At 42.4% G+C, this 17979-nt stretch overlaps 1 protein-coding gene across 1 annotated transcript in view; it reads left to right on the top strand.

Moving 5' to 3' along the window:
* The window catches only part of LOC147108593 (protein-glutamine gamma-glutamyltransferase 2-like), an 85631-nt gene that overhangs the window by 59936 nt on the left and 7716 nt on the right, over nucleotides 1-17979 (top strand). Inside the window, exons 8-11 of the mRNA XM_086005276.1 lie at nucleotides 8817-8920; nucleotides 9707-9949; nucleotides 16068-16337; nucleotides 17288-17448. Coding sequence (XP_085861402.1) covers nucleotides 8817-8920; nucleotides 9707-9949; nucleotides 16068-16337; nucleotides 17288-17448 — 778 coding nt within the window. The remainder of the gene's footprint in view (nucleotides 1-8816; nucleotides 8921-9706; nucleotides 9950-16067; nucleotides 16338-17287; nucleotides 17449-17979) is intronic.

The following is a 17979-nucleotide window of genomic DNA, read 5'->3' as shown; positions in this document are numbered from 1 at the left end:
GACCCCATCCCTCAGCAATACTGTAAATCATCCCTGCAATGGCCAAGCCATTCCTTTCACACTCACCACCATTGCTGGAGGTACCGTTATGTCTCACCATTCACTACAACTCACTAAGTCACTTACAAAGGTGCACACAAATCTGTCCAAGATCAGAAAGTGTTGGAAATAAAGATGTTTATGGTTGACAGCACATTAACGGAAACTTTACATAAACATTGGATAAAACACTCAAGTGGCTACCCTTGTGAATCTGCTTGTGTATCATCGTTCTCTTTTGCGTGCTTATACGAGGTGCTAGCCATGTGGCTGCAGCAGAGGTAGAGGCAGCCTGCTCACTTCCATGCTGCCAAGGAGCTGGAGATCACCTTGCTGCACATCAGTGGGGCCATGAGGACCCACGTCTACGCTGACATCCCTCCTAGAAAGGAGCTCTATGAGCTCTGCCAGCTATTCTCCATAGCCATCTATCGTCCATAGATAGCCATCTCTTCGCCATAGAGACCATGTGCTCCTGTGAGTGGCGCATTAGCTGCTCCATGTAGGTGGCCATCCTATCCATGGAGAAGCCTACAGTTGCCATCGCCTGTGACACAGTGGTGCTCATGTTGGAGATTCTCTGAACATTTACAGACATCGTGCTCGCAAAACCTGTCAGAGCCTCCTGCACTTCTTCCTGCACCTCTAGGATTGCCCTCTTTCTGGATGGCCCCAAAGGCTCAGTGTCTGCATGCAGCTGAGCAGAGCTGGGAGTGTCCTGCACCCTCTGTCGAGGAGTCTCCACTGCTGTCCCTGTCTCTACCATCTGCTGTTGCTCACTTGCGACTTGTGAGACACCAGGTGACAACTCTACTCTATCTCGCATGGCACCCACCGAGGTGTGCATATCTGCGCTGGTGCTGGGTGCGCTTATATCTGGTGACTGTGCACCCTTAAAGGCTGGAGGCTCCTCTGAGTCGTCGTCTGTTTCTTGCTCCTGGACAGTGGGGGAGGGGGCTCTTGATGGACCTGTGGGAGAGTAAAGAGATGAGTTAGATATGTCATATGAAGAATGGGTACAGAAACCATTATGCACATGATGGCCATTCAGTGGCTGCTGACATCAGTGCCCATATGAGTGACTGATGTATGCCATGTAGCTGTGTGAGATGTAATTCTGTCACCAGGTTGCTGAGATGCCCCCCTCTCTCCGTCTCCCACCTCCAGCTGCTCGGCAACTCCAGATATTTCTAAAGCAGCCTCCTCTGCTGTTGTAAAGTTTGCAAATGATGGAGGGCCACCGTCAGTTCTCCCCCTCTCCCTCTTATTTTTGGATCTCTTTTCCTGCAAGGTGTAAAAGAAGAGAAGGTTGAGTGAGAGTGATGGAATGAGTGTAAGGAATGGATGGGTTAGATTTTTGGAGGGTGACTATAATGGAGTGGGGTGCCAAAGCCAAGTGGCCTCCTTGTGTGTTGTTAATTGGTATGATTGCACGAGGATGAGGGTTAGTGTGAGGGGTGGCTAATGAGATGGGGATATGATAATGTAGATAGAGAGAGAGGGATGGGTGGACATGCAAGGTATGTTGGTGTAAGGATGTGCAGGCAGAGTGATGGGGATGTGATGAGAGGCACAGCAGGATGAAGGCTTTGTACTCATGTTTCCTGATCTAATGAGATCATTGAAACATATGCAGCACTGCACCCAGATCCACCTGACCATATCCTTGCTGGTGACCTCCTCTGCAATCTCCAACCAGGCTGTTTGGTGTCCTGGGAAGGTCTCTTCCACCCATTCGAAGGGAAGAGGACCTCCCTGCGTGCTCTGACACACTCCATATGCATATGGAGAGAATCATTGGAGAACCTGGGTGCAGCCCCCTGTCTCTGTGCAGTCATTGTCAGTGTTTGCAGCACTCCAATGCTGTAGCGCACTGACCGCACTATGTTACATTGACATTCAAAATCATTGTGGCCATGGCCCCTTTAAAGATCCCGGATGAAAACGTGTTATTGATGACGCCTCCAGACCCGTACCATTTAGTTCGGCCAGGTAACGTAGTAGGCCCTATTAAGGTAAAGCTGTTTTAGCAGCGGGATGGAGCCAGCAGCGGGGCCACGACCCACCATGGCTACCGCCCGCACCAGACATAGAAACATAGAAGATAGGAGCAGGAGTAGGCCATTCGGCCCTTCGAGCCTGCTCTGCCATTCAATGAGATCATGGCTGATCATCCAAATTCAGTACCCTGTCCCTGCCTTCTCCCCATATCCCTTGATCCCTTTAGCCTTAAGAAATATATCCAACTCTTTCTTGAATATATTTAATGAACTGGCCTCCACCGCCTTCTGTGGCAGTGAATTCCACAGGTTCACCACTCTCTGGGTGAAGAAATTCCTCCTCAATTCAGTCCTAAATGGCTTACCCCTTATCCTTAGACTGTGACCCCTGGTTCTGGACTCCCCGGCCATCAGAAACATCCTTCCTGCATCTAGTCTGTCCAGGTCTGACAGAATTTTATAGGTTTCGATGAGATCCCCTCTCAATCTTCTAAACTCCAGTGAGTATAAGCCCAATCGACACAATCTCTCCTCATACGTCATTCCTGCCATCCCAGGTATCAGCCTGGTGAATCTTCGCTGCACTCCTTCCATGGCAAGAACGTCCTTCCTCAGGTAAGGCGACCAAAACTGCACACAATACTCAAGGTGCGGTCTCACCAAGGCCCTGTACAACTGTAGCAAGACATCCTTGTTCCTGTATTCAAACCCTCTTGCTACGAAGGCCAACATACCATTTGCCTTCTTAACCGCCTGCTGCACCTGCATGCTTACCTTCAGCGACTGGTGCACAAGAACACCCAGGTCTCTTTGCACTTCCCCTTCTCCCAATCTATTGCCATTCAAATAATCTGCCTTCCTGTTTTTGCCACCAAAGTGGATAACCTTACATTTATCCACATTATAGTGCATTTGCCATGTTTCTGCCCAATCACCCAACCTGTCCAAATCGTACTGGAGTTTCACGACATCCTCCTCACAGCTTACCCTCCCACCCAGCTTTGTGTCGTCTGCAAATTTGGAGATATTACATCCAATTCCCTCGTCCAGATCATTAATATATATTGTGAACAGCTGGGGTCCTAGGACCGATCCTTGCGGTACCCCACTAGTCACTGCCTGCCACTCGGAAAATGACCCGTTTATTCCAACTCTTTGCTTTCTGTCCGCCAACCAGTTCTCTGTCCAAGTCAATACTTTGCCCCCAATCCCATGTGCCTTAATTTTGCACGCTAATCTCTTATGTGGGACCTTATCGAAAGCCTTCTGAAAGTCCAAATACACCAGATCCACTGGTTCTCCCTTATCTATTTTACCAGTTACATCCTCAAAAAATTCCAGTAGATTAGTCAAGCATGATTTACCTTTTGTAAATCCATGTTGACTTTGTCCGATCCTGTCACTGCTTTCCAAGTGCTCTGCTATTACATCTTTTATAATAGACTCTAGCATTTTCCCCACTACCGATGTCAGGCTTACCGGTCTATAATTCCCCGCTTTTTCTCTACCACCTTTTTTGAATAGTGGGGTAACATTAGCTACCCTCCAATCCATGGGTACTGTTCCAGAGACTATCGAGTTCTGGAAGATGACCAGCAATGCATCTACTATTTCTAGGGCCACTTCCTTAAGTACCCTGGGATGTAGATTATCAGGCCCTGGGGATTTATCGGCCTTCAGTCCCATCAATTTTCCTAACACCATTTCCCTATAAATACTGATTTCTTTCAGTTCCACCCTTTTATCAGACCCTATGTTCCCCGGCATTTCTGGGAGGTTATTTGTGTCCTCCTTTGTGAAGACAGAACCAAAGTATGAATTTAGTTAGTCCGCCATTTCTTTGTTTCCCATTATAAATTCCCCTGATTCTGACTGCAAGGGACCTACGCTTGACTTCACCAATCTTTTTCTCTTCACATATCTATAAAAGCTTTTAGTCAGTTTTTATGTTCCCTGCGAGCTTACTCTCATATTCGATTTTCCCTTTCTTAATTAATCCCTTTGTCCTCCTTTGTTGAATCCTAAACTGCTCCCAATCCTCAGGATTATTGCTTTTTCTGGTCAATTTATATGTCCTCTCCTTGGATCTTATGCTATCCCTAATTTCCCTTGTTAGCCACGGTTGAGTCACCTTTTTTGTTTTATTGTTATGCCAAACTGGGATGAACAAATTCTGTAGCTCATCCATTCGGTCTTTGAATGTTTGCCATTGCCTATCCACCGTCAACACTTTGAGTGACATTCCCCAATCAATCCTACCCAACTTGCTTCTCAGACCATTGTAGTTTCCTTTATTTAAATTGAGGACCCTAGTCTCTGAGTCAAATACTTCATTCTCCATCTTAATGAAGTATTCGATCATATTATGATCGCTCCGACCCAAGGGGCCTCGTACAAGATTGCTAATTAATCTTTTCTCGTTACATAATACCCAGTCTAAGATGGCCTGATCTCTGGTTGGTTCCTCGACATATTGGTCCAGGAAACCATCCCGTAAACACTCCAGGAATTCCTCCTCCACAATATTGTTACTAATTTGGTTGGCCCAATCTATATGTAGATTAAAGTCACCCATGATGACTGCTGTGCCCTTATTGCACGCTTCTTAAATTTCCCTTTTAATGCCATCCCCAACCTCCGCCTTACTGTTGGGAGGTCTATATACCACTCCCACTAATGTTTTTTTCCCCTTAGTATTTCTCAATTCTACCCATACAGATTCCACATCATCAGAGCTAATATCCTTCATTACAATTGTATTAATCCCTTCTTTAACCAGTAATGCTACCCCACCTCCCTTTCCTTTTTGCCTATCTTTCCTGAATATCGAATACCCCTGGATGTTGAGTTCCCAGTCTTGGCCATCCTTGAGCCACGTTTCCGTAATCCCAACCAAATCATATTTGTTTACCTCTATTTGCGCAGCCAATTCGTCCACCTTATTACAAATGCTCCTCGCATTAAGACACAAAGCCTTCAGGCTTTTTTTTTAACGTTCTTAGATCTATTAGAATTATTATTTACTGTGGCCACGTTTGATTTAAACCGTTGATTTCTCTGACTGCCACTTTTGTTTTTCTCCTTCCTATCTTTTGCTTTTATCCCTGTTTCCCTTTCCTCTGTCTCCCTGCTCTGTGTAATGATCAATAACATGTCATTCTATAGTGGACACTAGGTGGAGCCATAGAGCTGTATATAGCTGTATGTATAAGACTACACTACCCAGCTGTATGTATATTAAGACTACATTACCCATGAGGCAAGAGGTTACCCACAAGGCAGCAGTCAAGATGGAAGCCTCTACAGATACTGTACCTAGTCCACATGTGCTCAATAAAAGTGTCTAGCAAAAGCTAGCTGTGTTCATAATGTCTATTAATGAACATAAGATGGTACCAGGATGGTGAAGATCTGCTGAAAATTGTGAAAAGCGACATGGAGAATTTGAAGCCACCAGAGCGTTTGAAACTCACAGGAAACATCGACTACAATTGGCAGACTCTTAAACAACAATTCAAACTCTACATTGCAGCCATCGGATTCGGTACGAAGCCAGACGCAAGGAAGATAGCGTTGCTGCTTACGGTTGCAGGCCCACAGGCGATAGAGGTATTTAATACATTTGTATTTAATCCAGAGGAGAACAGAGAAAAATTAGAAGATGTGCTAAAAAAATTTGATGCACATTGCTCTCCCAAAAAGAATGAGACCTATGAAAGATACATCTTCCGTTCTCAGACACAGCAGCAAAATGAGACTTTTGATAGCTTTATAACTGATCTGAAACTGAAAGCACAGACATATAATTTCTCTGAGCTCAAAGCATCCATGATTCGTGACCAGATTGTGTTTGGTATTCATGATAAAAAAGTCAGGGAACGTCTGTTGAGAGAAACCGAACTAAATTTGGAAAATGCGGTGAAAATATGCCAAGCCAGCGAGCTAGCTCGAAAGCACGCGAAGACTTTCAGTGAAATCAATAATGATGCGATTGTAATGAGTGATAATGCTGCTGTCGGTGCTGTGTCCTCCAAGGGGAAGAAACGTGGGCAGAACAGAAATGAAAAGCAATCGGAGGATGAAATTTTTAATTGTAAACGCTGTGGTTACAAACACCAGTTAAGACAATGCCCAGCGTTTGGAAAAATGTGCACAAAGTGTAATGGAAAGAATCACTTTGCCAAACAATGCTTTTCAAAAGTAAAAACTAAGAAAGGGCAACGAGTTCATGTAATTGAGGACACTGAGTTAAGTGAGACATTTTTTGTAGGAATGGTGTCATGTGACAATATCAAAAAGGATACAGAAAATGTGCAGCCCTCAGAAATGGATAATGCTGAACATAAAGTTAATGCAGTAAAAGAGGACAAATGGATGATCCCACTGCAGGTAAATGGAGCATTAGTTACCTTGAAACTAGGCACTGGGGCAAAAGCAAAACTTAATCAGTATGAGTGACATAAAAAATATGCAAGAAAAGCCCAAAATACAGAAAAAGTCAGTACTACTGAAGAGCTATAATGGACAGAAAATAGATAGCTTAGGTGTATGCAGACTTAAAGTGACAGTCAAAGACAAAGTGCATCATCTCATGTTTTCTGTTGTGGCTGAAAGACTTGATTCGATACTAGGTGACAAAGATTGTGAAGACTTAGAACTGGTCAAGAGAGCCTACCGTATAACCTGTGCCATAAGCAGACCAGATGACTCAGGTGATGAAGCAGAGAGCCCATCAAGGATGAAAAGGCCAAAGGGTATCCATGTCTTCAAAAAGCCTAGTTTCTCCAAGAAGAAAGAAAAAGACTTTAAGGTCAAAGAGAAACCAAAGGAGGAAAAGCACAAAGAGGAAAAACACAAGGAGAAAAAGTCCAAAGATATAACCGCAGCAGATGTTGTTAAGCAGTGGAAAGAGAAAAAGAAAAAGAAGAAGCCTGCACCAGAGCAGGAAGCAGTTCCGGTGGATACTCCTTCTTCCCTCAGGCCAATCTTTGGTGTTCCATTAGCCGAGGCTGCTGAGAGGACTATGCTGTATGATGGGATCCAGCTGCCAGCAGTTTTTCGAGAGTACATTGACTACATTGAGAGTTATGGCATGAAGAGTGAAGGAAACACTGAAACCCTCTCCAAGCAAAGATCGCAAGGAGACCTCGATCTATACAAGAGCAGATCGATGACAATGCCGCAACTGCATCTTGTCATTCACCGCCAGAACAATCTCATGAAGACACATCAGACGTACCCGTGTTGAGAAGATCCACACGTGAAGTAAAAGAGCCTGATAGACTTAATCTTTGAGTACAATGTAAAGCTTTGAAAATGTGTTGACTGTTTTGAAAATGTTTATGTTTATAGAGCACTAACAAAAGTGTTACTGATATTATCTTTATTGTTTTCTTGAAAGTTGATTGATATTGATTTTGTTAAACCTCAAAGAAAGGGGGATGCAATGATCAATAACATGTCATTCTATAGTGGACACTAGGTGGAGCCGTAGAGCTGCGTCGAGCTGTATATAGCTGTATGTATAAGACTACACTACCCAGCTGTATGTATATTAAGACTACATTACCCATGAGGCACTAGGTTACTCACAAGGCAGCAGTCAAGATGGAAGCCTCTACAGATACTGTACCTAGTCCACATGTGCTCAATAAAAGTGTCTAGCAAAAGCTAGCTGTGTTCATAATAAGAATGTCTATTTATTAATGAACATAAGACTCTGGTTCCCAACCCCCTGCCATTTTAGTTTAAACCCCCCCGAACAGTGCTAGCAAACCTCCCCGCAAGGATATTTGTCCCGTTCTGGTTCAGGTGCAACCCGTCCGACTTGTACAAGTCCCACCTTCCCCAGAAGCAGGCCCAGTGATCCAGGAAACTAAAGCCCTCCCTCCTGCACCAACTCTTTAGCCACGCATTCATCTGCTCTATCCTCCTATTCCTATACTCACTAGCACGTGGCACCGGGAGTAATCCAGAGATTACAACCTTTGAGGTCCTGCTCTTTAATCTGCTACCTAGCTCCCTAAATTCTTGCTGCAGGACCTCATCCCTCTTCCTACCCATGTCATTGGTCCCAATGTGAACCACAACCTCTGACTGTTCACCCTCCCCCTTCAGAATGCCCTGCAGCCGTTCAGTGACACCCTTGACCCTGGTACCAGGGAGGCAACAAACCATCCTGGAGTCACATCTACGGCCACAGAAACGCCTATCTGTTCCCCTTACGATAGAATCCCCTACCACTATTGCTCTCCCACTCTTTTTCCTCCCTTCCTGAGCAGCAGAAGCACCCCTGGTGCCAGGAAGTTAGCTGCTGCTGCCTTCCTCTGGTAAGTCATCCCCCTCAACAGTATCCAAATCGGTATACCTGTTTGAGAGGGGGATGGCCACAGGGGTCCCCTGCACTACCTGCCTGCCTCTACTGCTCTGCCTGATGGTCACCCATTTCCCTTCTGCCTGTGCAGCCCTTACCTGCGGTGTGACCAACTCACTAAACGCCCAGATAGGCAAAATTCCAGCCTATATTTTAGATGGGGGCATTCTAGAGTGTGTCAATATTTGCGGAAGTCTCTATGTATATGTTAATATTTACATGAGATTTCTGGGAGTGTGTCAATATTTGCAGTTCGATGCTAGGAGTAGCCAGTATTTGTACTGCCTCTGCCAAAAGGAATGTTTGAAAACCTTGGATGTAACACCCTTTCCCAACTATTTAATAGTTCTATTTCTGTGAGATTTTCAGCAATCTGAGACTTTTCTCTTTTGCTTTTACTTTAGGAATTTCCACGTGTGGATCGAAAGTTGGATGACACGAAATGACTTGAGTTCAGGCTATGATGGATGGCAGGTAGTGGATGCAACACCACAGGAGGAAAGTGATGGTAAAGACTGAAATAGGATTAGGGTGAATTGTGTTCATTATGAATGAAATTATGACACATTAGGAAGATAGGAACAGGAGTAGGTCATTCAGGCCCTGGAGCCTGTTCCGCCATCAATTAGATCATGGCTGATCTGGATCTTAACTCCATCTACCCACCTTGGTTCCGTAACCCTTAATACCCTTACTTAACAAATATCTATCAATTTCAGTTTTGAAATTGACCCAGAGTGAACAGCTTTTTAGGGGAGAGAGTTGCAGATTTCCACTAACCTTTGTGTGAAGAAGTGCTTTCTGACATCACCCATGAACAGCCTAGTTCTAATTTTAAGGTTATGACCCCTTATTCGAGACTCCCCCACCAGAGGAAATAGTTTCTCTCTATCTACACTATCAAATCCTTTAATCATCATAAACACCTCAAATAGATCACCCCTTAATCTTCTATACTTGAGGGAATACAAGCCTAGACTATGCAATCTGTCCTCATAATTAAACCTTTTTTAGTCCCAGTGAAATGCATTACATGGATTATAAATAGGATAATAGATAGCGGTAGTCAGATACCAGAGAGTAATTAAATCGAGAAATTCATATTAAACTCCAGGATCTCCCCATTGACTTTTGAGGGGAACGGCTGTAGGTTCAGCTGACTTGCAGCTCCCTGTGACAACATGCATATGACAGACACCCTGTTTAAATACAGTTCACATACAAAGAAATGTGCCTTTCAAGTACCTGTTAATTTTATATATTCAAATTCTCAATCATTTCCCTGCTTTTTAAGGAATCTGCTGCTGTGGACCAGCTTCAGTCAACGCAATCAAAGAAGGGGAGACGGATTGCAAGTATGACGTCCCATTTGTTTTTGCTGAGGTAAATGCCCATTGTGTGGATTGGCTGGTTTTTGAAGGCGGAGAGAAGATGAAGATGAATATTGATGAGTCACGTGTTGGCCACTATGTGAGTACGAAGAGCTGTGGTTCCAATGAACGTGAGGACATCACAAGCAATTACAAATACCCTGATGGTAAGAAAAAAATTAATTAGCACAAAGTAAAGAAAGGCAAATTTGTTTAATCTCTAATCTTGTATGATAATACTGTTCATTGTAAAATAAGCAGGAGTTCAAATATTTTTTGCTGGGAGCAATTGGTAAAGTGTTTTTTCAAGCTAAGCTCGGGACAATTACAATTCAAAGTTATCCAGAATCCAATATATTTCTTATAGTTATGAAAATGAATGGTCTAAATCAAAGGAATTGAAAAATATACTGGTATTTAAAAACATGCTTTATAGGATAACATCATCTATATTTATGGGAAAATGTTTTTACTTGTATAAATTTTTGAATGGCCTTTAAGTGATATTTTGAACCAATGGAAAAATTAGGGGCTTTCAACAGCATTATAATCTGTTTGGAAAAGAATTGCTTATTTCATTTTTTGAGAAAGTGTTTTCAATATATTTTATCACTTAAAGAGGAAGGCAAGACTATCTTGTTCAAAATAAACCCCCATTTTATGAAAGAACATATTAGCCTCAGGAGAATTTTGATTTTTTTTAAAAGATATCCATGTTATCACTGATATGAAGACCTTTGAGTAAAGTCACAATTATTTTTGGACTTTATTATGCTAGATAAGAACATAAGATCAAAAGAAATAGGAGCAGGAGTGGGCCATTCAGCCCTTCGAGCATGCTCCACCATTCAGTAAGATCATGGCTGATCTTCTACCTCAACTTCACTATCCCTTGATTCCCTTAATATCCAAAAATCTATCGATCTCTGTCTTGAATGTTTAGCCCAAATGGAATATCAAGAAAGGAGGGAGAGAAAGAAAACAGGGAACTATAGAGAAGTTAGCCTGAGCATCCACAGCCCTTTGGGCGAGCGAATTTCAAAGACTCACCACCCTCTGCGTGAAGAAATTTCGCCTCATCTCAGTCCTAAATGGCCAACCCCTTATTCTGAGACTGTGACCCCTAGTTGTAGACTCCCAGCCAGGGGAAACATCTGCCCTGCATCTACCCTGTCAAGCCCTGTAAGAATTTTGTATGTTTCAATGAGATCACCTCTCATTCTTCTAAATTCTAGGGAATATAGGCCTAGTCTACTCAATCTCTTCTCATAGGACAATCCCCCCCATCCCAGGAATCAGTGTGGTGAACCATTTTGCACTCTATCTAAGGCAAGTATAATCTTCCTTAGGTAAGGAGACCAAGACTGTACACTGTTCTCCAGGTGTGGTCTCACCAAGACCCTATATAATTGCAATGAGACTTCTTTACTTTTATACTCCAATCCTTTTGTAATGAAGGCTAACATACCATTTGCTTTCCTAATTGCTTGCTGTACCTGCATGTTAACTTGCTGTGATTCGTGTACAAGGGCACGATTTTCTAAGTGTCCTAATAGATTCTAGCATTTTCCCTATTACTGATGTCAGGCTAACTGGTCTACAGTTCCTTATGGGGAGCCAATAGGAGAAGGGAATCTCCCTTCATACACTTGACAGATAGACCTGTCAAATATATGAATGGAGATCACCACCAAAACACAATATATTAAATAATATTTTTAAAAAGCATCTCTTTTTTTTTAAATGAGTTCAAATTACAATAAATTAAATATTTTAAACAAAAATTTAATTTTTGGAAAAAAATAATTAAAGCTTTTTACGGGGCTAAAAATAAACTTTTTTTTAAAAGTATTTTTAATGAAAATGTTTTATTTGTTTTTACTTTTTTCAACTCTTATGCTGGTAAAAGCAGGCGTAAGATTTCTAAGGGTTTTCTGCGGGCGGAGGTTCTCCAGAAAGCGGAACTCTTCCCCCGCAGAGGCCCTTCTCCAGTGCAGGCGGCCGATCTGTCAAGAGCATTCTTGACAGATCGGAAATGCCGGTTTTCAGCACATGCTCTTCACTTGCCTGAAACCGGCATTTCCGATGTCCCTACAGGTGTGTACACACCCGTAGGGATCGGAATATATGGCCCAAAATGTTGTATTACAGACTTTGTCATCATTCACAATCCTCTTCTGCTGTCCTGATACCCATACACCTGCACTTTCCAACAGGGACCTCTGATGGGGATCCCCTACTCGAGATCAACTTATTCACCAGGGAGTACAAATTAATTGAGACCCTCATTGACTATTTATTATCTGCTGCATGGAGCCTGTTATATATCCCTGGGCTGGAGAGTGTCCCAACTTTGTTTTAACAACATACAGTATCACAAATTTGGATATTCAATGAAGCCAATAAAAATCAATGGTTTTGTGGTTCATATCTGTGTTAAAATCTGCTCAAATAGCATATGACTTCATTATGAAGTTGTTGTCAATAACATTGGAGAGTGCAGGAGTGATGGAAAACAGAAAGTGGGAATTCACTGATGTAACAGTGAACAGAAGGCAGTTCTATTTGTTATCATGAATCCAGCCGTTTCTGCATAAATATTCTGTGTTTTGACTCTGCAGCTGGTTTCTTAGCTTTTTTATAAAAAAATGCATAGGTTCTTTCTTTCTGTCCTTTTCTCTTTCCTTCTTTCTTTCTCTCTTTTTCTATCTCTTTTTCAATTAAACATGGAACATATTAATCCAGAAATTTGGGTCGGGGGCTTCCCCCGGGTGCAAGCCCCCGACCTGCACTTACCTTGCGCGCCGGCCGTTGAGCTGTGGGCCCCCGTGGGATTCCGATCCTGGGCCTCCTCCAACTGCCGGTGCGCAGTGCTTGCGTATCCCAGGGGCGCAGTTAGTTCAATGCGTCCCCTGGGATCACGTGGGCCATGGAGAGCCAATGATCGCAGGGAATGCTTCATAGATACATAGATACATAGAAGATAGGAGCAGGAGTAGGCCATTCGGCCCTTCGAGCCTGCTCCGCCATTCAATGAGATCATGGCTGATCATCCAAATTCAGTACCCGGTCCCTGCCTTCTCCCCATATCCCTTGATCCCTTTAGCCTTAAGAAATATATCCAACTCTTTCTTGAATATACTTAATGAACTGGCCTCCACCGCCCTCTGTGGCAGAGAATTCCACAGGTTCACCACTCTCTGGGTGAAGAAATTCCTCCTCATTTCAGTCCTAAATGGCTTACCCCTTATCCTTAGACTATGACCCCTGGTTCTGGACTCCCCGGCCATCAGAAACATCCTTCCTGCATCTAGTCTGTCCAGGCCTGACAGAATTTTATAGGTTTCGATGAGATCCCCTCTCAATCTTCTAAACTCCAGTGAGTATAAGCCCAATCGACCCAATCTCTCCTCATACGTCATTCCTGCCATCCCAGGTATCAGCCTGGTGAATCTTCGCTGCACTCCTTCCATGGCAAGAACGTCCTTCCTCAGGTAAGGCGACCAAAACTGCACACAATACTCAAGGTGTGGTCTCACCAAGGCCCTGTACAACTGTAGCAAGACATCCTTGTTCTTGTACTCGAACCCTCTTGCTACGAAGGTCAACATACCATTTGCCTTCTTAACCGCCTGCTGCACCTGCATGCTTACCTTCAGCGACTGGTGTACAAGAACACCCAGGTCTCTTTGCACTTCCCCTTCTCCCAATCTATTACCATTCAAATAATAATCTGTGCATACTCACCCATGGAGACCCGAATTTCTGGGCCATTTTATTCAGCGAGGCCAAGTCAGCTACAGTATCGAATAAGCAGGCTGTTAATTACAATTAATGACCATTCCAATGCTTTCCTGGCCGGCCTCCCGTCTTCCACCCTCCGTAAACTTCAGCTCATACAAAACTCTGCCGCCCGTATTCAAATTCACACCGATTCACCCATCAGGAATGTCAAACCTAGAAATACTACAAGTCCCAAAACATCACTAAATCTTCAAATAAATGTTAAAAAAAACCATCACATTTTTAAAATAAACTATAAATTACATGAAATAACTATTTTAAACAATAATTTAAATTTTTGAAAAAATTAATTACATTTTCTAACGGGGCTAAAAATAAACTTACCTTTCTTTAAAGTATTTAAAAGTAATAAACCTGTGGAAAAAATGTTTTAATTTTAATTAATTCACCACTTACCTTGTAAAAAGCAGGCCTTGCGACTGCTTTTAACATGTCTAACTTCTGGAGACATACCCTCCCGGGAAAACCTGCAAAATAAAGGTAAGTTTGATGCGCACGCGCAGCCTCTCCTGCACAGGCGTTCGACTTCTGAACCCCTTCTTTCAGGGGAACGGAAGTGCCGGTTTCCCGCGCATGCGCAGTGCATGCAGGCAACTGGCACTTCCATTGGGCTTACGGGTGAGTACCCCGTGCATACTCACCCATGGAGACCCGAATTTCTGGGCCATTTTATTCAGCGAGGTCAAGTCAGCTACAGTATCGAATAAGCAGGCTGTTAATTACAATTAATGACCATTCCAATGCTCTCCTGGCCGGCCTCCCATCTTCCACCCTCTGTAAACTTCAGCTCATCCAAAACTCTGCTGCCCGTATCCAAACTCACACCGATTCACCCATTACCCCTGTGCCTGCTGACCTACATTGACTCCAGCTCCAGCAACTCCTCAAATTTAAAATGATCATCCTTGTGTTCAAATTCCTCCCTATCTTTGTAACTTCCTCCAGCCCTACAACTCTCCAAGAACCCTACATTTCTCCAATTATTGCCTCTAGTGTCAGCTGTGGCTCAGTTGGTAGCATCCTCATCTGAGCTACAAGGTTGTGGGTTCAGGTCCCACTCCAAAGACGAGCACAAAAATCTAGGCTGACACTCCAATGCAGTACTGAGGGAGTGCTGCACTGTTGGAGATGCCGTCTTTTGGAAGAGACGTTAAACCAAGGCCCCGTCTGCTCTCTCGGGAGAACGTAAAAGATCCCATGGCACTATTTCGAAGAAGAGCAGAGAGTTAGCATGGTGTCCTGGCCAATATTTATCCCTCAATCAACATCATTAAAAAACAGATTATCTGGTAATTATCACATTATTTAGACCATTCATTTTTCTAACTAGCTGCAATATATGAAACCAACATCACTAAAAATGACATTGTTGTTTGTGGGAGCTTGCTGTGCGCAAATTGGCTGCTGCGTTTTCTACATTACAACAGTGACAACACTTCAAAAAAGTACTTAATTGGCTTTGGGAAATCCATGGTCGTGAAAGGCACTATATAAATGCAAGTCTTGCTTGCTTTCTTACCACCATTGGCAGCAGTGCCTTCACCTTTCTAGACCCTAAGCTGTGGAGTTCCCTCCCTAAACCTCTCCGCCTCTCTCTAACTCTCTATACTCCTTCAATACACTCCTTAAAACCTACCTCTCTGACCAAACTTTACCAATGATCTCTGTAGCAATACTAAATATTTTTTAAATGTTTCTGCTTAAACAACATGCTTAATTTCAGGATTTTTTTTTATCATCAACTCCTCCCACCCCCCATCAAATTTGAAATAGTGATACGGTCTTTCCGGGATTTCCCTCCTCTAAGTTGATCCCTTCCTGTTGTTTTAATTGTTCTCTATGACAGACATAAAAAGAGATGAAGCTACTCTAACCAATCAGGAAATATTATAAAATAAACATAGGTGGCAAAATACCAAGTGCAAAGTTTCACTTGTCACACCGACAACACAATTCAATTCTGGCAATGGGCTGTTTTAATGTTTAGCTAATTTTGTGTGAATGGCAATTTTTTTTAAAAGTCTTCGTAAATCAAGAGTTTAAAGTATAGTATACAGTGCGTATGAATCTAATTCAAATATAAATTTAAAACTAATATGTATATTTTGTTTAAAGCACGATAAAGCCACCTGAGTTTTTCCAGCATTTTCTGTTGTTATTTCGGATTTCCAACATCTGCAGTATTTTGCTATCGATAAAGCCACCTTTGTTGATTTTACAATGGCTACAAATTAACTACATTCTTTTTAAAAAGAGGAATAAGCAGTATGGCAGTTAGTTCTGGTGTAAACTGTGATCCGGATGTGATCTATGTGTAGACCATGTACTAAAGGAGTCAGTTTCAAGTCACCTGTTTAATTTGTCAATGGGACTGACCATGGAACTGTCAGAAACACAGTTTATCAATGGACTGAATAATTAAAGCCAGCAAACTTGTTTATCTTGTATGCAACAGCACTCATTTGTTTTTTTGACTCCAAGGCTCCATTCAAGAAGCAAATGTGTTTGAACAGGCTAACAGGATACAAAATATTCCAACACCAGACAAGATATTAAGTTTATCTATGACCACTGAGAAACCCATCTACAATGGAAAAACTGTTGCAGTCTCCTTGGTCGTTTCCAACAAGACTTCAGAGGAAAAGGTCTGCAACCTCAGATTTTGGGCCAAGAAAAGAAAGTACAATGGAGTATCAGAGAACCAATGTGTCAAGAAGCATAAACAGGAGATCACTATTGCCCCCAATGAAGGTAACACAAGAGCTGTTATGTCATATAAACCTAACGATTAGTGTTAGTGGTCTTGCTGGAGACGTTAGTGCTTATCAGCTTGGATCAATGGCAACGCTCTTGCCAAATAGCCAGATGGTGTATGTTCAAGCCCCACTTTAGGGTTTTAGCACTTCCGTGCAGTACTGAGGGACTGCTGCATTATCAGACATTCTGTCCTTTGGAGGAAATTTTAAATTGAACTGTTGTCTGCCTGCTCAGGTGGATATCAAAGATCACATAGCAATATTTGAAGAAGAGCAGGAGTTCTCCTGTTGTCGTTGTTAACATTCATCTCTCAAACAACACCACTAATCCAATTAACTAGTTATCCATTTCATTGCCACTGGTGGGATCTTGCTATGTGCAGACTGACTGCCATGCTCACCTGCATAGCATGCAGCCACTGTACTTCAAAAGTAATTTGTGTGAAATGCTTTGAGACGTTTCTATTGTACGACATTCTTTTATCTATTATTTTCACAGAGGCATAAATCTGTTAAAATAATAACCTCTGCTAAAGCAATGTCATATGAACATTAGGCATTCATCTGGCAATATCGCCAACAATAGCTTCCAGCATCTAATCTGTTGGGACTTGGTTAAATCTGAGCTGATCTTGATATACCCATGGTGGGAAACACATGACCTACCTAGGTTTCTAGGTATACAGTCTATCTAATTGGTTTCCTGAGGGCAAGCAGCTTTGTAATAGCTTGTCTAAATTATTGTTCCTCATCTCCATCAGCGATGTCACCAGAGTTGTAAGGAAACCTGATTTGGGAGGTGTCTGTTGAGGTTAGAAGTTTCATCTTTTTAATAAAATATTAAACCATGTTTTTCTCCGTATATCTTCAGATGCTAAATGATACTTAAAGTTAAATGCATGTCAATTTTATAACGTCATTTTTACTATTCCTGATATTTTGCAGATAAGGAAGTCCCTTTGGAAGTGGATTACAAAGATTATGGACTATTCCCTGACATGTACAACCTGATGAAGCTGATATCTGTTGTAACTGACGTATCATCAAAAAGCAGTGCATCTGCAATAAAAGACATTGCTCTGATCAACGCTCCCCTCACAATTAAGGTAATGATCAGTGTAATATATGTGGGTAAAACAAATGAAGGACAGAGACACGATGAATTGCTAGTCAGTGATTGTTCACTCGGCCAGAGTGAACTGAACATGCTCATACTAAACCATGTAACAAATCATGTGTTAATACATTACAATCAGGAATTGTTCCACCTCATTGAATTTCCACCATGGAAGCTAACACTGATTGTGCTAGCCTCTGTTCACACTTTTATTTTCCACTCTTTCTCATTAAGTTAGGGCAGATTTTACACTGGTGGGCTTTGTTGCACTGGTGAGAAATGGGTGCTGAGGATCAAGAAATCAGATCGCCACTCAACTTGCAATGTGCAGCTTTTGAGGCTGGCCTAAACTGTTCTTGCACAATGTATGAGAAGATCACTAATGTAATTAATGCCATGAAAATTTGAGAGTTGACTATCCTTGGCCAATTTCTCATTGTTTATGATGGGATCAAGCTGTGTGCTTAGCCCACAACATGAAGTAGGCATATAAAGGAAGTTCCATGCATAAAGATCGCAA

The sequence above is a fragment of the Somniosus microcephalus genome, chromosome 13 (genome assembly GCF_052327205.1).
Source record: "Somniosus microcephalus isolate GS21.2 chromosome 13, FLI_Smic_1.0, whole genome shotgun sequence".
Taxonomy (NCBI): Eukaryota; Metazoa; Chordata; class Chondrichthyes; order Squaliformes; family Somniosidae; genus Somniosus; species Somniosus microcephalus.
Note: the sequence above shows the minus strand (reverse complement) of the source record. Positions and strands in the feature narration are given on the sequence as shown.